At 39.7% G+C, this 23,383-nt stretch overlaps 1 protein-coding gene across 1 annotated transcript in view; it reads right to left on the bottom strand.

Annotated features, from left to right (window-relative positions):
- Window positions 1-17,588, bottom strand: part of LOC123729530 (trace amine-associated receptor 6-like) — an 85,756-nt gene extending 68,168 nt beyond the window's left edge. The window contains exon 1 of the mRNA XM_045704401.2: window positions 16,923-17,588. Within this exon, the coding sequence (XP_045560357.1) occupies window positions 16,923-17,588 (666 nt within the window). The remainder of the gene's footprint in view (window positions 1-16,922) is intronic.
- Window positions 17,589-23,383: the final 5,795 nt, after the last annotated feature.

Raw genomic sequence — 23,383 nt, 5'->3', positions numbered from 1 at the left:
TGATTGAACAAAACATGCATGTATTGTATAACATAATGTCCTAGGGTTGTCATCTGATGAAGATCATCAAAGGTGAGTGCTGCATTTAGCTGTCTTCTGGGTTTTGGTGACATTATATGCTGGCTTGAAAAATGGGTGTCTGATTATTTCTGGCTTGGTACTCTGCTGACATAATCTAATGTTTTGCTTTCGTTGTAAAGCCTTTTTGAAATCGGACAGTGTGGTTAGATTAACGAGAGTCTTATCTTTAAATGGCTGTAAAATAGTCATATGTTTGAGAAATTGAAGTAATAGGATTTTGAAGATTTTGAAAATCGCGCCACAGGCTGGCAGTGGATGTTACGTAGGTGGGACGAATTCGTCCCGCCGGTCCCATAGAGGTTACACAATGAAAGGGGTGGAGAAAGAAAGAAGCAGGAGAAGGAGAGACAAAGGAATTAAACTATCGTACATACAGTTGAATAATATGGTCATCGTAAATATGGATATTTATCAGCCTAACAACCGCTCATTCAGATTTCGAAATGCTAAATGTTTACTCTTGTATATCTTTGTCGTCTCTCTCTGTTGAAATCAACCGGTCCACCTATGGGGAGTCGTTCGACCGAAGTCTCTGGTTTGTTCACCATAGGTCACCATGTCCTTAGTAGTTGTAGTAGTAGGCTTGCTTTCTTCTGGAAGTGTTTGTTAGACTGGATCATTCACGGGAGTATCACTCAGTGGTGATATGGAAATGTTCTTCTTTTCTCATCTTCGTTAGACTGGAACATTCAAAAAAAGTTGAAAGTCAGTAACATACATCCTTTTTATATTTAATTTGTATTTTTCTTTTTTTGCAAGATTTTAAGACAATTTTGTATGTACTGGACCGCGGCGGACCGCGGCGGTCCTCGGTCGACTTTACTAGCCTAAAGTATTTTATCAGCTACAGACGGAATGTTCTGATGTAGTCTTTATCTGGTTAACTAGAGAGTTTGAGTCTTACCATTTTCTGGTCTGGTAGAGTCTAACCATTCGTGACGTCCTGCTCAACACCGTCCGTATACTGGTCTAGTAGTTTTAAACCCTTTTACACGCCAGTAGCAACTCGGCAATGTACTGGTCTGTAGAGATTAAAATTTCTACCTTTTCAAACGTGTGGATGATCCTCACGTTCTCTGGTCTCGTAGAGTATAACCATTCGTGACGTCCAGCTTACCGTCTGCCTACTTGGTCTAAATGGTTGATTATTCAGGATACAGCTAAGACCACTCTCCACACCGGTAGCAACCCGGCATGTTTTGGTCTCTATTTAAATGGAAACCATTTCAACGTGTAGCCACCACACCATGTTTTCTGGTGTAAAGTACATTTTGTTAGGAGTCCTTTTAAAAGCATTCAGGAAAAAGGTGTGTTCCATCCTTTTGGAATAATGTCTGTGCTCATGTAGGCATGGTTAATAACTGGCAAAAATCTATATGAAAAACCATTGTCATTTAGAAGGCTAAAATCACATTTCATCTTCTCACAAATAGTTTAATATTTAATCATATATATTTTACAACATTTAGAAGTAACTCTGACATATACACTGTGAAATCTCTTAAAGATACAATGTTTCCATTATAACGTCTTAAATGATATAAGCAAACAACAACTGGTTTGACATTATTATTATTTGGAGCCCCACCAACCATTTCCCTTATTATTTACATTAGAAATATTGTTTCAATGTCCAACCTTTCGATGTTACAGTACTGCAAAATCTCTCTCTGTTGTAACAAAGGGATTTCTAACTTCCATTTCTGCAGAGTGGGAGAGAAAGTTCCTGCAAGGTATTTACGACTGTCATAAAACTGGCCAACTTCCCCCACTCTCCCCCTCCTCTCTGGTTGGGGGGGCTCTCTCTGAACCTCACCCAGGAGGGAAAGTCATGACACTAGCAGTTAGCTAGTTAGCTTGGGTGCTTGACTGCTGTTGTCAGTACAGAACGCTCGGTTCAAGCCTTAATTAAAGTGATGGGTTGGGCTAAAGCTCATGCTGGAATGAACGATGCTGAATGGGTGTAGAGAAAGAAGAGCTCTCCAGTTGGTACCAAAACATTCAAAGGCCATTTCCTCAAAAGTGAGGTTACAAGTTTATCAACTTTCAAAGCAGAATTACACTCTCATTGTTCCTCAAATGCAGTGTATGATATACCGATTTGTAGCTCTGTGTCTCTGCTTTTATCCAATGTAAAAAACACAATTTCAAATTTTGCTACATAAGACTGAATCAAGGCGGTCGGTCACACCCCTCATGTGGTAGTTTATAAAGGCATAACTATAACCATGTTACTTCATATAAAAGAGTTTAAACTAAAGCACCACTAGGGCAGCAGTAGTAACAAATGAATGTCTTGGGCATTATGAATGACTGAATGGATGGAATATGACTAATTCCTACAAGAACCCAGGAAAGGGTGGGACCTAATAAAAATTCCAACTTATTATGCTCCGGCACCACCATAAGCTTGACCAACTAATAATTACTAACTCTCTTAACTGGCCAAATACACTGAAAAGCCACACTAACGTGCTATTATACTCAAAATGGTATGCACATACATATATAATACACAGAGTGTAACATGCTGACCACACCAGTCACGTCGCGTCAATGAGCGTCTGTGTAGCCAGGTGCTAAAATAGAACTGGGTTCTATTTGTGATGCTTGATGCGCTGTAAGTCCCGCCTCTCCCATCTCCTCGTTGGACATGAAACATGTAAATAAGTTGCACGACGGGTTGGTGTTATACTACTAGACTGAGATACAAAATCTCTAATTAGTATTCAAGATATAACACAACTAATGGTATGTTTGGTTAACAACTGAAACTGATTTGTTCAGTGCTGACAAGAAAGGAAGAAAGAAAGGATACCTGTCTGAGAAGTGCTAGTTTCTTGAGGAGGGGTAGGACTAGCAGTTGAAGTTGAAGAGAAAGCAACCAATTGTCAGACATAGGAGGGAGGAGGGGTTGGGGTCGAGTCTAGTGGGCAGATTGTTGGGAAATCGGATGTCACTAGACACAGGATTCCGTCTGGAGGAAGATGAGAGAACCACTAACAGGATGAGGAGAAGGAAGAGGCAGAATCAGGAGACAGGAGGTACACTAGTAAGATTCAAACAGAAGGGAGAGATGATAGGTTTTACATTGGCCAGATATTGTTCATTAGTGCAGATTAAGAAGACACAGTCAGAGCAAGCCATGTGGACTATTGAGATGTTCCCCTTGTTTGTTTGTCACTCACCATTTACTGATTAACATGGTTTAAGTTGCACTCACTGCATGATGGTAGGGATTCTAGATGAATGGAGCTTTAAAAAAGAAGGGCAACATACTGCTTGTAATTGAGACATTATGCTAATAAAAATATTACTTAATCAGATAATTAATTGTACAATGGAAACATGGACAATATCTGGTTGTCTTGCCTCCTGATGTAACATGATCTACCAAAACAGGTCCTTCCCTTTATGCATTTCCCTGGTATAGGCCTGTAGTCTGAAACCAGCCTCTCTAACGGTAGACCCATGTACAATCTGATCACTCATGATGACCAGAAGATTAATTAATGGAGTTCACCTTTTCCCCATAATTAAGCATAATCTCATACTGAAGTTCGTTAGACTTCTAATAGTCAAGACAACGAAATCCGATTTTGAAGGATGGCCTTGTGAAACTACACGACACAATACGGCATATGTCATTTGGCCAGTGCATAGGAACGTTGACAGTCGGGCAGTTGGTAACATGGCATATATTTATGGTGTATGTTCTAATGGCATTTCATAGGAACATTCCATAGTGTCACGTCCTGACCATAGAAAGATGTTATTTTCTATGGTAGAGTAGGTCAAGGCGTGACAGGTTTTTTTTCTAGTTTAGATTTTCTATGTTGTTATGTTCTAGTTTTTGTATTTCTATGTTGGGTTTTGTTTGGGATGATCTCCAATTAGAGGCAGCTGGTCATTGTTGTCTCTAATTGGAGATCATACTTAAGTAGGTGTTTTTCCCACCTGGGTTTGTGGGAGATTGATTTTGAGTTAGTGTATGTTTCACCTTGGCGTCACGGTTTGTTGTTTTTTTGTTCTTTAGTTATGTGTATGTATTGCATAGTTTCACAGTGAAAATAAAATGTGGAACGACACACACGCTGCACTTTGGTCTGCTTCTTCCTAGACAACCGTGTCACATAGACTTGTAAAAATATCCATCTGAACTGATATTATGAAATAATTATTCAAGTTGAGGGAGACAGTTACATCATTGGGACACATAATATTTGCCAGACATCCTCCTGCAGTATTCTGACCCAATCATATTTTTTGTCTGGTTTGTTGTTCTCTCAGATTCAATATGGACCTGTTAGCAATAACATGCAATAATGACACTAATATCCCTCAAATAAGAACACACAAGCACACACACACAGACACAAGCCCACGATAATCTAGTACATTGTTATTTCATATTACATCAGCAAAACTCAAACTGAGCATTGGACTAGTAACCGAAAGGTTGCAAGATCGAATCCCCGAGCTGACAAGGTAAAAATCTGTCGTTCTGCTCCTGAACAAGGCACTGTTCCTAGGCTGTCATTGAAAATAAGAATTTGTTCTTAACTGACTTGCCTAGTTAAGAGAAGAGTCTGTCTTTGACTGAGGGTGACACTGATTTTGAAGTACCAGGCAGGGATACCTCATCACGAGAACATGATTCTTACTCACCTCTGCTACACATTTTAGTCATTTAGCAGGGGGGGGGGGGGGGGGTTGTAACATATCAAGGCTGTAACATGTCAACACTTTTAAAAAGTCAAGGGGTCTGATTAAAAGTCAAGGGGTTGGAAAGTATTCAGACACCTTGGCTTTAAATTTTTTATATTAATATTGTAGCCTTATTATTAAATTGGCTGTGTGCTTTGGGATGTTGTCCTGTTCGGAGGTGAAGCTGTAATGTATCAAAGTGTGGAAAAAGTCAAGGGGTCTGAATATTTCCGAATGCACAGTATATGTATACTGCTCAAAAAAATAAAGGGAACACTTAAACAACACATCCTAGATCTGAATGAAATAAATAATCTTATTAAATACTTTTTTCTTTACATAGTTGAATGTGCTGACAACAAAATCACACAAAAATAATCAATGGAAATCCAATTTATCAACCCATGGAGGTCTGGATTTGGAGTCACACTCAAAATTAAAGTGGAAAACCACACCACAGGCTGATCCAACTTTGATGTAATGTCCTTAAAACAAGTCAAAATGAGGCTCAGTAGTGTGTGTGGCCTCCAAGTGCCTGTATGACCTCCCTACAACGCCTGGGCATGCTCCTGATGAGGTGGCGGATGGTCTCCTGAGGGATCTCCTCCCAGACCTGGACTAAAGCATCCGCCAACTCCTGGACAGTCTGTGGTGCAACGTGGCGTTGGTGGATGGAGCGAGACATGATGTCCCAGATGTGCTCAATTGGATTCAGGTCTGGGGAACGGGTGGGCCAGTCCATAGCATCAATGCCTTCCTCTTGCAGGAACTGCTGACACACTCCAGCCACATGAGGTCTAGCATTGTCTTGCATTAGGAGGAACCCAGGGCCAACCGCACCAGCATATGGTCTCACAAGGGGTCTGAGGATCTCATCTCGGTACCTAATGGCAGTCAGGCGAGCACATGGAGAGCACATGGAGGGCTGTGCGGCCCCCCAAAGAAATGCCACCCCACACCATGACTGACCCACCACCAAACCGGTCATGCTGGAGGATGTTGCAGGCAGCAGAACGTTCTCCACGGCGTCTCCAGACTCTGTCACGTCTGTCACGTGCTCAGTGTGAACCTGCTTTCATCTGTGAAGAGCATAGGGCGCCAGTGGCGAATTTGCCAATCTTGGTGTTCTCTGACAAATGCCAAACGTCCTGCATGGTGTCCGTCTCATGCTACCACTAGATTGAAAACACCGCCAGCATTCAAAAGTGACCAAAACATCAGCCAGGAAGCATTGGAACTGAGAAGTGGTCTGTGGTCCCCACCTGCAGAACCACTCCTTTATTGGGGGTGTCTTGCTAATTGCCTATAATTTACACCTGTTGTCTATTCCATTTGCACAACAGCATGTGAAATTTATTGTCAATCAGTGTTGCTTCCTAAGTGGACAGTTTGATTTCACAGAAGTGTGATTGACTTGGAGTGACATTGTGTTGTTTAAGTGTTCCCTTTATTTTTTTGAGCAGTGTATATAGATAAATATATAAACTCAGCAAAAAATGAAATGTCCCTTTTTTAGGATCCTTTCAAATATAATTCGTAAAAATCCAATAACCTCAAAGATCTTTGTTGTAAAGGATTTAAACACTGTTTCCCATGCTTGTTCAATGAACCATAAACAATTAATGAACATGCACCTCTGGAATGGTTGTTAAGACACTAACAGATTACAGACAGTTGGCAATTAAGGTCACAGTTATGAAAACTAAAGAGGCCTTTCTACTGACTCTAAGAAACACCAAAAGAAAGATGCCCAGGGTCCCTGCTCATCTGCGTGAACATGCCTTAGGCATGTGTCAAGAAGGCATGAGGACTGCAGATGTGGCCACGGCAATAAATTGCAATGTCCGTACTGTGAGACGCCTAAGACAGTGCTGCAGGGAGACAGGACGGACAGCTGATCGTCCTCGCAGTGGCAAACCACGTGTAAAAACACCTGTACAGGATCGGTACATGCGAACATCACACCTGCGGGACAGGTACAGGATGGCAACAAATAACTTCCCGAGTTACACCAGGAACGCACAATCCATCCATCAGTGCTCTGACTGTCCACAATAGGCTGAGAGAGACTGGACTGAGGGCTTGTAGGCCTGTTGTAAGGCAGGTCCTCACCAGACATCACCGTCAACAATGTCGCTGGACCAGACTGGACTGGCAAAAAGTGCTCTTCACAGACGAGTTGCGGTTTTGTCTCACCAGGAGTGATGGTGGGATTCGCGTTTATCGTTGAAGGAATGAGCGTTACACCGAGGTCTGAACTCTGGAGCGGGATCGATTTGGTGGTGGAGGGTCTGTCATGGTCTGGGGCGGTGTGTCACAGCATCATCGGACTGAGCTTGTTGTCATTGCAGGCAATCTCAACGCTGTGCGTTACAGGGAAGACATCCTCCTCCCTCATGTGGTACCCTTCCTGCAGGCTCATCCTGACATGACCCTCCAGACATGACAATGTCACCATCCATACTGCTTGTTCTGTGCTTGATTTCCTGCAAGACGGGAATGTCAGTGTTCTTCCATGGCCAGCGAAGAGGCCGGATCTCAATCCCATTGAGCACGTCTGGAAGCTGTTGGATCAGAGTGTGAGGGCTAGGGCCATTCCCCCCAGAAATGTCCGGGATCTTGCAGGTGCCTTGGTGGAAGAGTGGGGTAACATCTCACAGCAAGAACTGGCAATTCTGGTGCAGTCCACGAGGAGGAGTTGCACTGCAGTACTTAATGCAGCTGGTGGCCACACCAGATACTGACTGTTACTTTTGATTTTGACCCCCCCCCCCCCCCTTTGTTCAGGTACACAGTATTCCATTTCTGTTAGTCACGTCTGTGGAACTTGTTCAGTTTATGTCTCAGTTGTTGAATCTTGTTATGTTCATACAAATATTTACACATGTTATGTTTTCTGAAAATAAACGCAGTTGATAGTGAAAGGACGTTTCTTTTTTTGCTGAGTTTTTTTCTTTTTTTGTATATAGTTGGACCATAGATTAATAGTGAAGACATCAAAACGATGAAATAGCACATATGTGAAAGGACTGACGCTGGAGATGAGAAGCAGGTATGGGGAGTCAACATTTAATATAGCAGAGACATGGAACAAGACAGGAACAGTGTAAGCACACGGGTAACACAACCACATACGACAATTAATCCTGAAGCGGGGAACAGAGCTTGGGAACAGACAGATATAGGGGAGGTAATGAAACAGGTGATTGAGTCCAAGTGGGTCCAATAATTGCTGATGTGCGACACGGGGGATGGTTGGTGTTCGTAATGATGGTGGCAGAAGTGCGTAAAGTTGGGGAGCCTGGCACCTTCGAGAGCCAAGGACGGGGAGTGGGAGCAGGCATGACAGTACATGACAGTACCCCCCCCCCCCACCATCCCACCTGACGGGCTTGATGGTTTTTGCAACTGCACTTGAACAAACTTTCAAAGTTCTTTAAATGTTTCGTATTGACTGACCTTCATGTCTTAAAGTAACGATGTACTGTTGGTTTCTCTTTGCTTATTTGAGCTGTTCTTGTCAAAATATGGACTTGTTCTTTTACCAAATAGGACTGTCTTCTGTATAGCACCCCTACCTTGTCACAACACTACTGATTGGCTCAAACACATTAAGAAGGAAAGAAATTCCTTTTAACAAGGCACACCTGTTAATTGAAATGTATTCCAGGTGATTAACTCATGAAGCAGGTTGAGAGAATGCCAGGAGTATGCAAAACTGTCATCAAGGAAAAGGGTGGCTACTTTGAAGAATCTAAAGTATAAAATATATTTTCTGTTACTAGATGATTCAATTACTGTTATTTCATAGTTGTGATGTCTTCACTATTATTCTACAACATAGAAAATAGTACAAATAAAGAAAAACCCTGGAATGAGTAAGTCTGTCCAACCTTTTGACTGGTACTGTACATTACATATATTTAACACCTTTATTTTGGGAAGGCACACAATTACCTCCATAGTTCCATTGCTTTTTTTAACCGACACCAGTTACCTTTTTGTTAATCTTTATTTAACTACCTTCAGATGAGTCCCGTGACACTTGTGGAGGTAGTAGAGCAAAACGGAGAACAACATGGTGTTCAGGAGAATCTTCCCTTTTCACATTAGTTTGAAGCCCAAATGGTTTGGACGTTACAAACAGAAGTTGTCACTTTCGGCTTGTGGGGGTCGTAGAGCAAAATGGCCATGGAGAGGTCATATTAGTTTGTAGGCCAAACGCTGCAGATGTTTTCGTGAGAAGATTCTCAGGATGTCTCATGGTCTGCCAAACAACACTGTTGATCGGCCACCTTTCACCGCAGATGCAGAAGGCCGCCATAGGCAGATGGGGTCTATTGAGATGCAGCCCATGCAAACAAACAGATATCTCTATCAGCCTAAAGTGACATATTTTGATTGGGATTTTTGTATTATGTTCCTTAGATTGATGCACCAATGCATCGATAGACTGTAGGGGATTTAATCAAGATATTCATGAAGAGGTAGGATTTCAGACTGCCTCCCCTAACCTCACTCAAGTCTCAATCCTACACCCCTCTCTATAGTGTTTTAGACAAATAACAAGCAATTTTCACAACTACAGAACTTGCAATTTTTTTATATGGCCCCTCTGAGTTGGCACATCCTGAATACATGAATACATGATCATTGATCAACACAGATATAATATGAACCAGGCTCAACACAGATATAATATGATCCAGGATCAACACAGATATAATGCCTTTCCAAGTTGTTTACTCAAAGTAGATATTAGTTTGTTTTGGAGATGCTACAACTTTCATACTGTAACCCTAATTGGTAGTACTTTATAATAACACATTGTAATAAAGCATTTATGATGGATTAGTAAATAGCTAATGTATCACTTATTAATAAATGTGTGAATAAATAGCTTATAAGTTATCATTTATTAATAAATGTGTGAATAATTACCTTACTAACATTTACAAATGTGTGAGCAATGATAAATAAATGATGAATACATGATTTGCTAATCTATTACAAATGCTTTATTACAAGGTATTATTTTAAAGTGTCACCAAATCTCTATATATGACTCATTTCAGGAAACTAGGCATATGTCGCACATCACTATTTCCCAAAAGAAACATTTGATTGTAAACATGTATTTTTTTTTATCAAAATGCGTTTTTTTTGCAGAAATGCCATCTGGAACATATGATCTTTCATGTGCCTTAAAAACAATTGTGTATGATATTTGTAAATATGAAAAAACCCGCTAGCCATGATTAGTTTAGAAAATGGATGGGCTGAACATGCCGAGAGATGAGTTTGGATTGGTCTGCCATGTAGCATGCTTCTGTATATAACATGAACTGCTCTGTATGTGTAGATAATCCTTTCTAACGCAGATTTGTTTGAAAGATATCATGAAGAACTGCAAAAGTTTTTCTACTGCTGTCCAGTTTCTGGAGGACGATTGTGCCATGTCGACTCTCTGATTCTGAAAATGAATCAGATGATGAGGAAATCCATGATTTAGGTAAAAACATCTTCATTGAATCAGACATTGTAGAGTTTTCTGATGACAATAATGGCAAAGAAACGACAATCAACAGTGTTGTTGTCACGGAAGAAATTGACCAATTTTTGAAATCAGTGGAATTCCTGGTGGAAGAAGAGTATGATAGCTTTGGAATGGAGAAAATGATTGCAGAGGGAGTCAATAAAACAACACAGAAGGCTGTTGTATAAAACACCTGTCTCTGGATTACATCTTCAAACTAAGGGCACCCGTAGCATCCATGACAGAGAGGGAGAAGCGCTCATCCATGTACTGTATATGGGTAAGAGTCTAGCTAGCTACATTTTCATATAGTATACATTTCTAATTTTGTCAGAAAGTCGTTTTCATTGCTGGCTAACGTTACATGTATGATCTGTGTAGTAATATTACTTGTATCTCAGAAAGCCATTTGCATTGCTATTTATAGCCTAATGTTAGCTAGCTAGCTAACATTAAACATAGTTGGTTAGCTTTAGCTACCTGCAGATTCATGCAGGGTGGCTAGCTATTACTAGCTATTACAATCAGTATGAGTTGGGATTATTGCAGCGTTCAAAGCAACTAGGAACTCGAAACTGGGAACTCAAAAATCTCTGACTTCCGACTTCAGTGCCTTCAAGAAAACTGGGAACTCTGGGGAAAAAAACAGCTCGGACTGGAAAAAAATCGCTTTGAACGGTCATGCAACTCGGAATTCCAACTCGGGAAATCTGGCCTCTTTCTATACCCCCGACTTTCAGACCTGAAGATCCCTGACATCATGATTTGACCTTGTATTTTCCAAGTTCACAGTTATCTTGAAAGCATCATTAGATTCATTGTTTAGCTAGCTAGCTATATGTCTAAAGAAAAGACTCCACTTCACCAGATGAGTACAAGACCCATCAAGTTAAGCAGATGGGTCTGAGGTTGATTAAGGTCATCTATTGTATTTCATTTCTATTTTTGATATTGCTACTATGCAAATAAGCAAGTAACCATTTCACTGTACCGTTTACACCTCCTGTATCCTGTGCATGTGACTTCAATTTTCTTTAATATGGTGTGTATTTACCAGAGATGGTAATGTGAAGAACAACATGACCTTCATCAAAGTCAGATTAGGATTTAGGCCAAGGACTAGATCAAGTTTTCATTTTTATTTTTTGCAAAAACTGTCACCACTTTTAGTCTTGAAATCTTTGGTTGTTTACTACACTACCTTACTCTGTTTAGCACATGGCCTCACATGTAAATCCGTAAGGAGATGGGTGGGGCTAAGACTTAAGAGGGTGTGAACGATGCTGTGTGAACGAGTCTCTACTTGTATCCAATGTAAAAAACACAATTTCAAAATTTGCTTCATAGGACTGAATGAAGCCGGTCGGTCACATATTCATTCAGACTCAACCACATCTGAGAGAGCTGCTCTGGCATGACCTGGCAGCACTCTGACAGTAATGTAGCGAGGTTGAAGTGTTTTCTGCAGTCTCCTGCGCTGCTGTGTTTCAATCCTTCAGCCAGGTGATAGCAGGAAGAGGGATGCAAGAGGCCTCACAGGTTACAGACACAGGTTTGTTCACCACCACACTCACATGTTCTAGGACCTGGGTCTGACTACAGATACTGGGGCAGACTTGAGGGACAAAACACACATACTATATATTAACACACACACACACACACACACACACACACACACACACACACACACACACACACACACACACACACACACACACATACACACACACACACGGAAGCTTTGCAGGTCCATCAACCCATGTGGCTCATGATAGAACCTTCATATATCAGCAGAACGTTAATAACCTATTTATTTAGACTTTATGTAGTGTCCTGTAATACTTACTTTGAAGTCAGACACCTTCGGTCATTCATAAAACATCCATAAAGACTCTATATCGTATTACGGTGTACTTACTATAAAGTCAGACACCTTCGGTCATTCATAACACATCCATAAAGGTTAATTATGTAAACACAAATGTATTAACACTTAAGGAATTATCACTAACAGCTAAAACAAATAAACATTAAAAACATTTTTAAACCATACATTTCCTTTATTAGTTAAACATTTGAACAATACAAAATCCATGAAGTTTCAAAAAGTCCACTAATGCAATTACATTGAACATTAAACAATGCTGTGGATAGTGTATTTTGGCCTTGAGCTGGTGGACGAATGGTTTTTTCCTCTCTGCCTGCCGGAGGTACTGCATGTTGGTTCCAACCTTAAAAGTAACAAAGAAAGTTAGCAGGTCTGTTACGAAATGCCTTTGTCACACCATCTGGATGAGGGCATTTCTGTGCTGTGCCAGAAACACTCTAAATAGGGAGATGGAAAACTCCATTTGATTCGTATTATTATATTCCTCTTTCATTTACATATCTTATGAAGTGACTATGAGACGTAGCTGTATCTAGGTGGATTTTTTTTGCTGAGCGTTCTAGCTAGCTAAATTTTGTTACCTAGCTAGCTAGTAATTGCTCGCAAGTCACCAAAATTATTTGAAATAAGGGTTGAGGATGATATGTAATCAAACTCAACACTTAACTGCTACAAATTCATTTAAATTACTATAAATAAAGGTGAGCTAACTCGTTGCTTGCTGTCCAGTGGTACAACAATTGGGCATTTGATTTGCAACTCATCACGTGTCTTACTGTGCTACAGAAACAATGCTAACCAAACAACAGTGCAGGGCATGCACACTGAATTAAAGGTTAACTACACTAAAAAACAAACATTTCTCAGATTTTTACCAGAACTCAAAAGCCATCCCCAGAAAATCTAATTTAGTTGTTTGCCTATAAATAAATAAAAAGGTCAGAAAAAATACGGGAAATCAGACATTTTTCTGGAAATTCCGAAACCTGTAAAAACAAAATCAGAGAAAATGTAATTTGGCAAAAAATGTAAATTGATTTTAATTTGCCTTCCAGCTTTCCTGTGTCTCTTCCTGCTGCACAGCATTTTGGGGAAAGTTGAGGTCAGGTCCAATATTGTCTATGAAAAAAAAGAGGTTTTGCCACAGAATAAATGTTTTAGAGTAATATAATATATAGAATTTAGCAGATACTTTTATTCAAAGCGACTTACAGTCACTCGTGCATACAATTGTACCTATGGGCGGTCCCGGCAATCGAACCCACTATCCTGTCATTGCAATTCACTGCCAAGATACATGACAAGGTTATAAATGCTTTGTGAGGCCTCAATTTAATATGATTTATAAATCCTTTATTTAAAATTGCTTATGCCACCCTTTATAAAGCACAGGTATATGTCATATTTGACATAGTGGGTTATGTCATATTTTACATTAATGGTTATGTCACATTTAAGCCACATTTATGAACCCATTATAGAGGATGACATACGCTTATAGATGATTTGTGACACATTTATGTAGTGTTTATAAAGGCCTTATGAAGGCTTTATGGAGCCTTTATAAGCTAAAAGTAATATAAAACGGGACCCTAATGTATATTAGATATTTCTGTATTTAATGTGGAATACATTTGCAAAAAAAATTCTAAAAACATGTTTTTATTGTATACATTTTGAATTCAGGCTGTAACACAATCAAATGTTGAATAAGTGAAGTGGTATTAATATACATTTTTTTCAGGGAGTCTCCTGTAATGAAAAGGCTTTGGTATTATTCATACAGATGGTCTCTTCTCAGTTTGGCACAGACACACTTTCACCTAACACATAACACAGGAAGTTCAATTGACTTTATAGAACAGACATACTTCTCTTTCATAATGAATGAGTCTAGTTATCCCTCTCAGTCACAAATTGTGAATTATACTGCCATCCTATGGCCACTGCACATACTGAAAACAATCTCTGATCATTGGGCACAGACATCAATTCAATGTCTAGTCCATGTTGGTTAAAAAGAACCTCTTCAGCGTCTGATCCCGTTAGCGGGATCAAAATCCAGCGAAAAATCATATCGCCAATTAGCATTAAAAAAAATCATAATTAAAAAAAAAAAATAATTCTAATATTTTTTTTTTTATATAGATACACCTCTCCTGAATCGACCCACGTCGTCCGATTTCAAAAAGGTTTTACAGGAAAAGCAAATCATTAGATTATGTTAGATGAGTCCATCGTAAAAAGCAGCAACATAGCCATTTTCCGACCAACCACTTGCATCACAAATAACCAAAAAACAGCTAAATGCAGCACTAACCTTTTACAAACTTCAACAGATGACACACCTAGGACATCATGTTATACAATGCATGCATTCTTTTGTTCAATAAAGGTCATATTTATATATAAAAACAGCATTTTACATCGGCACGTAACGTTGACTGACTATTTTCCCCTCAAATGCGTCCCGGGAAACAGCGCATAATTCCATATATTACTATTCGAAAACGATTTTTTAAATTTATATTGTCAATCTAACATTTATAGATGAATATCTCTTGAGAACACCTGTCATACCAGATTTTAAATTAACTTTACTGGGTAATCACACTTTGCGATACACAGAAAATGAGCTAATAAACCGAGCTCGGCGCCATCTTGGAACAATCGCATGTCACCTCTCATCTTGTATAATATTGTCAATAATCGCCTACCTTTAGTTGTCTTCATCAGAAAGCACTTCCAGGAATCCCAGGTCCACAACAGATGTATTTTCGGTCGAAAAAGTCCATCATTTATGTTCCATTAGCTTTCTGTTGTTAGCGCGTCTGAATGCTGTATCCAAATACTCTGCCCGGCACGGCACAGCCGTTTCGAAATAAAAGTTTTTTTCCCATTTAGGTTCGTTCAAACATGTCAAACGTTGTAAAACATTAATCTTCAGGGCCTGTAACACCAAGAGAGCCAATAAGATTCGAGGGGGATGATTTCATTGTGTTTCAAACCGTTTCCAAAGGTGGGGGTAGACATGGCCGCCGGCATCATAATGGTGATGGCCCATCCCCTGTGACCAATTTCCAACGCGTCTCATTCACTGAGTTTCGACTGTATAAGGCTCAAACCACTGTGAAAAGACTGGCGACATCTAGTGAAAGCAATAGGAAGTGCTCTCTGAACCATTGTTAACGGTGTGATTAATAGGGAAAGATGAGAAGTCGAGTCCACAATTCTGAATTCCACTTCCTGTTTCAATCGGTCTCGGGGTTTTGACTGCCATAGGAGTTCTGTTATACTCACAGACACCATTCAAACAGTTTTAGAAACTTTAGGGTGTTTTCTATCCATATATAATAAGTATATGCATGTCCTAGCTTCTGAGTTTGATTAGTAGGCCGTTGAAAATGGGAACGAATTTTTTTCAAAATGCACTGTGGCGCCCCCTATCCTAGGGTATCCTCAATTAAAAAGAAACAACGTTGATTCAACCAGTGTGTGTCCAGTGGGTGTAAAACTTCAGTAAAACTGTTTTTAAAACTTGTCTCTTTTGGATTTGAGATCAAATGTTTTAAATGAGGCGATGTTATAGAATGTCACCTTTTAATTGAGGGTATATTCACACAGATCTGTTTTACCATTTAGAAATCAAATTAATACCCGGTATGTTGAGGTTGAAGTATCTGCTGTGGTCTCCTGCGCTGTTGTGTTTAATCATTAATGCATAGAGTAGTCATTTATACATGTGAGAATAACGAGCTGACTAACATTTAACCAATGTGGGAGTAATGATTTATTACTGCACAACATTATAAAGTGTTACACATAATTGCATATTCTTACATTTTACCATCAACTACTTACACAATACACCATTGAGTTAGACCTGGACGTTATCTGACATCATGCAGTATTATACATTTAAACTTTACTACACTTGATGAAGTCATTGTGTCCCAATTGAGCCACTAGAGGGAGATGTTAAACAACATGTAGAATGAATCATGACATCCTCAGAATGTACTTTAAGAATACTTACATACTATTTAGCATTTTGGTGTTTGGTATTTATTAGGATCCCGATTAGCCACTGCAAAATCATCAGCTAATCTTCCTGTGGTCCTCTTCCTCGGGTCCACATTAAATACCATGGAACAAGCACAGACTTTGGTATTTGGAATATACAACCCAAAATGACTACAATGTATTTTATAAAACAAGCTTATGCCTTCTTATGCCTTATCCAAGTCATTACAATCCAGTCCAGCTAAATCATTCTGTATCAACACCACATGTATCTATGATGACAACACTGAGATAAGTAATATCAGTGTATGTTACATAAAAGAGGCAATTACAACTAAACAGTATAACATATATTTTTTGTCCAATTTAGGAATAGAAACATAGAAACTATGAACGCCTTAATTCCAGAGTGAAAATGTGTTTACATGTCACTTTGAACCATGGATAAAAGAAAGCATAAATTATTGGATTAATTAAGGAATTAACAAGTGGCAGAAAGCTGATGATAAATGATAACAAATTGTCACTAAAAAGAAAGGAAAAAATAAAAGGAAATAAAGATGGAGTCCAACAAATGAGATAGTTGAAAACAACAATAGCTAGAGTTTTTGTTGCTTTTCTCTCAGACTTATTTGCCTGTACAGTTTTAACACCAGACACACTGGCAGCCTCTTTCGAAAATACCTTTCTGGCCTGTGATCTGGCCACCACAAAGATTTTCATATAAAGTGTTATTATAATAGAACATGGGACAACCATTGTAATTACAAGGCCAATGATATTAACCCAATTTAACCCTTTCACAATAAAACATTCTTGAAAACATCTACTGGATACCTGTACATTTACAAAGTTTTTTATAATAGCAGCATCATATATGATACAACAACACCAGGTAATGGATATACAACACATCATTCTTGTTGTTGTTATTTTAGAGTGGTACAATAAGGGATCACACACAGCAACATAGCGATCAATAGATATCAAGACCAAACTGCCCAGAGATAAAGAAGTACATAAATAAGCAATGTAGAATTGAAACACACAGAAATATTCCCCAAAACCCCAGCATGATTCCATTATTGCTACAGTCGTTGCTGGTATCACAATCAGTCCCACCAGGAGATCTGACACAGCCAGAGAGAGGATGAGCAGGTTGGTTGTAGTGTGGAGCTGCTTGAAGTGAGAGATGGAGATGATCACCAGTACGTTCAAAAATACTGTTACTGCTGAAATCAATGAGAAGAAGATGTACAGTGCTATATAGATAGATGTTGATAGCAAAGCCTTTCTGCAAGAAGAGTTTCTGTCTTGAAAACAGTATTGAACATCTTCGTGTTTCTCCATTTGTAATAAAGGGTCAACATGCTGAGGTCCTGCTCCTGCTTGATCCTGTGTGTGACCCTTTCAGGTCAGCCTTCTGACAAACTCTGAGCTCTGCCTCTCTATTTATCCCTGAATTACTGACAGCCACTCCCCTTCCCATAGTCTCTCTGCACACACACACACAAACACATGCACACACACACACAAAATACAAACAAGTGAGCACAGAAATAAAACAATGGTTGGATCAACAAATAATTACTGAAAGCATGATGTAATGTATAACAGGATTGGATGTTGCTGTGCCCACCTAGCCTGTCCTTCATCCTTACTGATAGTTAGACATGAGAGAAGGTACATTTTCAAAAATGCTGAGCATTTTAATGGGGAAAATATAGTATGGGTTATGTTTTGGTCACTCAAAGGTTTTTTAGATGGGAAATAGGATAACTGTGTAAGACTGTTTTGGGTTACGTCAGTGCTCAGTTTGGACTATAATCCACAACCTCAGGAGACATGATGGTACGCCACATGTCAGCTGGCCAGTGTGGGAAAGCTGACAGTAAAGAAATTGATGAGAGGGCGTGACTTTATGGTGTTCAAGCTTATAGCACATACAATCAGAATTAATAGTGGCATTCAATAAGAGCACACCATACACCTTAAAAATGTCCGTCTGAACTGAATTATGAACCATAAGTCGAGGTAGACTTTGTCTCAGTTACTTCATGGGGACAATTACTATTTGTCAAACATCAGAACAACCACACTGTATTCTGACCCAATCACCTCTTAATGTTGTTTTCCTTTCTGGTGTGTTGTTTTTTGTGATTTAAACAAAAGAAGTTACTAAGAAATGTGATTTCCAGTTCAGTTCAGTTGTATCGAGTAATGATCTCAAAAGCACTTCAAGTAATTAGGGACAGTTCAACATTTACTGGGAATATTTTCATAAGAACATACCCTGCCCCCTCATATAATTAACTAAATAACGCTTATGAGCATAAATAATAACTGTAGCAACCCTGTGTTGAGAAACGTGGATATTGACTTTGACACTTCGGCATGCTTTTGTGGCACAGTCGATACCACGCAGGGCTACGGGCCAGAAAGTTGAGGGTTCGCAGACCTCTACGGACGAGCGCACTCTCCCTGTCTGTTTTATTAGGCCTACCATACGATCAGAGCCGGATGCAGACAATAATCAGCTAGGGGTGATATCAGTTTTCCAACATGTTGATGCCAATTACATAAAATAAATGCAACTCATTTTACCCTAACAGGTTTCTGTGCAAATGCACCACACAACCATTATACAAACCATACCAACTTTGGGCGCTTCAATATCATGGCTTGCACTTTCAACAGCACAATAAACAGAGTATGACAATCGCCACAAACAGAAATACATCCCTCCCTACCTTGTAGGCCTACCCAGTATTGAAGGCCTTAAACTCTCAGAATGTCATTCAACTTTTTGGTGTTTTGTAACAGATGTCTCTTTCTATTCATAAAATGCCTTCTGCACAGTTTGAATTGATAGATAGACATATTTTTTTTAATTATATATCTATATCTATATATATATATATATATATATATATATATATATATATATATATATACATATATATATATATACATATAAATATATATATATAGTGCAGTCGGGAAAAAGTATTCAGACCCCTTGACTTTTTCCACATTCTGTTATGTTACAGCCGTATTCAAAAATGTATTATATTGTTTTTTTCCTCATCAATCTACACACAACACTCCATAATGACAAAGCAAAAACAGGTTTTCTGAAATTTTTGCAAATGTATGTAAAAAGAAAACAACGTATATATCACATTGAGATAAATATTTTGACCCTTTACTCAGTGCTGTGTTGAAGCACCTTAGGCAGCGATTACAGCCTTGAGTCTTCTTGGGTCTGACGGTACAAGCTTGTCACACCTTGTTTCTCCCATTCTTCTCTGCAGATCCTGTCAAGCTCTGTTAGGTTGGATGGGGAGCGTCGCTGCACATCTATTTTAAGGTCTGTCCAGAGATGTTCGATCAGGTTCAAGGACATTCAGAGACTTGTCCTGAAGCCACTCCTGCGTTGTCTTGGCTGTGTGCTTAGGGTTGTTGTCCTGTTGGAAGGTGAACCTTCGCCCCAGTCTGAGGTCCTGATAGCTCTGGAGCAGGTTTTCATCATGTGTCTCTGTACTTTGCTCAGTTCATCTTTCCCTCGATCCTGACTAGTCTCCCAGTCCCTGCTGCTGAAAACATCCCACAGCATAATGCTGCCACCACCATGCATCATCGTAGGGATGGTGCCAGATTTCCTCCAGACGTGACTCTTGACATTCAGGCCAAAGAGTTCAATCTTGGTTTCTTCAGACGGGAGAATCTTGTTTCTCATGGTCTGAGAGTCCGTTAAGTGCTTTTTGGCAAACTCCAACCAGGCTGTCATGTGTCTTTTACTGAGGAGTTGCTTCCATCGGGCCATTCTACCATAAAGGCCTGATTGGTGGAGTGCTGCTGAGATGGTTGTCCTTCTGTAAGGTTCTCCCATCTACAAAGAGAAACTCTGAAGCTCTGTCAGAGTGACCATCGGGTTCTAGGTCACCTCCTTGACCAAGGTTCTCCCCCGATTGCTCAGTTTGGCCGGGCGGCCAGCTTTAGGAAGAGTCTTGGTGATTCCAAACTTTTTCCGGAGGCCACTGTGTTCTTGGGAACCTTCAGTGCTACAGAAATGTTTTGGTACTCTTCCCTGAATCTGAACCGTGCTGGGTTTTTGGGGAATATTTCTGTGCGTTTCAGTCACTCATGAGAGCAGTTCATAGACTGCTTACAGGGTAAGGGAACCGATATCTAAATACATAATTTAACTGAACATTACGTTTAAAGGGTTACTACCGTTAATACAAAACAAGTGAAGTTGTCGAAATACTTCTTCAAATGGGGGGACTAGATACATAAGGTGTTTTCATTTCTAAATGGTAAAACAGATATGTATGAATATACCCTCAAATAAAAGGTGACATTCTATGATGTCACCTCATATGAAACATTAGATTTCATATTCAAAATGTTGGAGTGAAGAGGCCAGTTGAAAAACTGTTTTACTGCAGAGTTTTACACCCACTGGGCCAACACTGGTTGAATCAACATTGGTATTTTTTTAACCAACATGGAGTAGACATTGAATTGATGTCTGTGCCCAGTGGGCAGGGATTGCTTTCAGTATGTGCAGTGGCCATAGGATGGTGGTAAACTTCACAATCTGTGACTGAGAGGGATAACTTGACTCATTCTATATGAAAGAACTATATCTGTTCTATAAAGTAAATTTCTATCTGAACTTTCTGTGTCTGTATCAAACTGAGAAGAGACTATCTGTCAGAATAATACCAAAGCCTTTTCATTACAGGAGACTCAATGAATATAAAGGTTTTATTATGAGTGATGAAAAAAAATATGCACAAAACATGTCAAATCAAACTTTCCTTCAATTTACTCCACCTACCACCCACACCCTTCAAGTTAACCCTAACAGTCCTGAGGCCCCAGCATAAAAAAATGGTCTGCAGGATGGCGTGGTTGGTGCCGTTCAGTCTCTCGCTCAGCGTCAATGGGCACTCTCCGTGGTGGAAGTTGGCCAGGTTGCCCTGACGAGAGATATTCAAATTAGCCTAATTTTCAGCTCTATGTATAGTCCACCTCCCGATTGATTGTGTCGTGGTTGATGCTTCAAGTTTCAGCAACACAAAGCTGTCATGGAAGTTACTTGAATCTGGTTTATTGTGAAGTCAATAACTCTGATAAAAAAAAAACTTGTCATGGGCAATGAAACATGTTGTTTTGTGGCCTTCAGAGAGGCAAATATCAAAGGTGTGAGTGTGATGAAAATGAGCAGCCCAGAGCAGACAGTGGCAACCCATGTGGCGACTGTGGCGTAGGCTAGTGTATAAGGAAAGTACCTACCTAAACTCCTTGATGCAAGCAGATGGGGTAAGTTGTCTAGAACGGAACAAATGATGTAGAAAAACCTGCAAAACTGTGAATGTAAACTAGGGAAAAAACATACTACCCTCCCCTATGCCCACTAAAAATCCCTCACCCAAGCAAAAAAATCCCTCACACAAGCAAAAAAAACCCTCACCCAAGCAAAAAAATAATAATACACCCCCTCCACTATTTTGGACCCCCCCCCCAGGAATTTTCAAACTGTCACTAAATGTGCTGTCAATTGAAGTTCTTATTTTATATGTACTAGACAAAATTTGTATCTGAATCCTTTAGCAGGAAACATTTCAACTGTTTGGTCTCGAATGTATGGTTGTGCCAAGCACACACAAACAAAATTCCTATAACTTTTATGAGATAATTACCACATTAATGGAAAATAATGGTCACGTTAAAACAAGATTATTATCACCTTAATACGTGTTACTGAAAATATCTCATATTAACTTCTTAAATGTTAATTCCCCAATTTAGGGGACTTTCATTTTCATTTATATTCTGTGTTTAATAGTCACATGTACAGGGTTGCAGGAGTGATTGGAGGGTACAGTGAACATCTCAGGCTCTGAGCTTGAACATGCAGGAATAAGTGAAATAAAATAATGAAAATGGTAATGTAAAAACAACAATAGAAATTGAAATAACAAATAAATGTCCATTGGGTTGGAGGCAGAGTAAAAACTGTTGAGGGAGTGGGGGGGGAATGACCATAAGGGGAGCAGCATGGCCATTGAGTGGGTGTGGGGACCGAGTTAAATAAAAACAACAAAAAATAGGATAAAAAACATCTATGATGTGGGGGCAGAGTATCTCTGGGGGCAGAGTTGGGGTGGGGGCAGAGTAAAAGTCAGTTGGTGGTGTGGGGGGAAAATGTCAATTTGGGGAGTAGCAGGGGGGAGGAGGAGCAGGTAGCTGACTAGCGGTGGCTTTTCAACAGCCTGATCGTCTGAGGGTCGGAACTATCAGACAGTCTTCCAGTTTTTGCCATGATGCTGCTGTGTTGCGTCTGAGTGATTGAAGCAGGAAAAACAGGGTATGGCTTGGTGGCGAGGTCCCTGATGATCTTCTTGGCCTCCCTGCGACACCTGGTGTTGTAGGTGTCCTGTAGGGCAGGCAGTGTTCATCCAATGGTGCGTTCGGCTGCACGTATCACCATCTGAAGCTCCTACTGACCATTTCTACGACAGCCCTGTTGATGAAGATGGAGACGTGTCCAGCCTGGTTCCTCCTGTAGTCCACAATCAGGTCCTTTGTTTTGTTAACATTGAGTAAGAGGTTTTTACATGAAACCACTCTTTCAGAGTGCCTTCCTCCTCCCTGTAGGCTGTCTCGTCCTTGTTGGTAATCATGGCTACTGCTGTTGTGTCGTCAGCGAACTTGATGACGGCGTTGGAGATCACACAGTTGTGGGTATACAGGAAATACAGGAGGGGACTGAGGACTCTGAGAATCAGGGTTGATGACGTAATGTTACCTTCTTTCACCGTGAGCTTTGTAATGAGCTTATAGGGCACTATAGTATTGAAAGCTGTTTAATCATGGCATATGGTATTACTTAATTATGGTACTAATTCATTATTAAATATACATTCACAGGTGAGACAGCAATGAATGAGAGTGCACCAGATAATCAGTTGGATTTTCACTAATTACATAAAAAATTATTACAGTATTAAGGCAGCTGAAATGTTATGAATCTTATTGATTGTGAGTATATGTAGATTATCAACAGAAAAAGTATATTATTTTTCATGAATAGGTTGTTCAAAGGATATGAAATTTGAAACTGAAATCTACGA

The sequence above is a fragment of the Salmo salar genome, chromosome 21 (assembly GCF_965601325.2).
Source record: "Salmo salar chromosome 21, fSalSal1, whole genome shotgun sequence".
Lineage (NCBI taxonomy): Eukaryota > Metazoa > Chordata > Actinopteri > Salmoniformes > Salmonidae > Salmo > Salmo salar.
The sequence above is the reverse complement of the archived record's forward strand: the minus strand, read 5'-3'. Positions and strand labels throughout refer to the sequence as shown.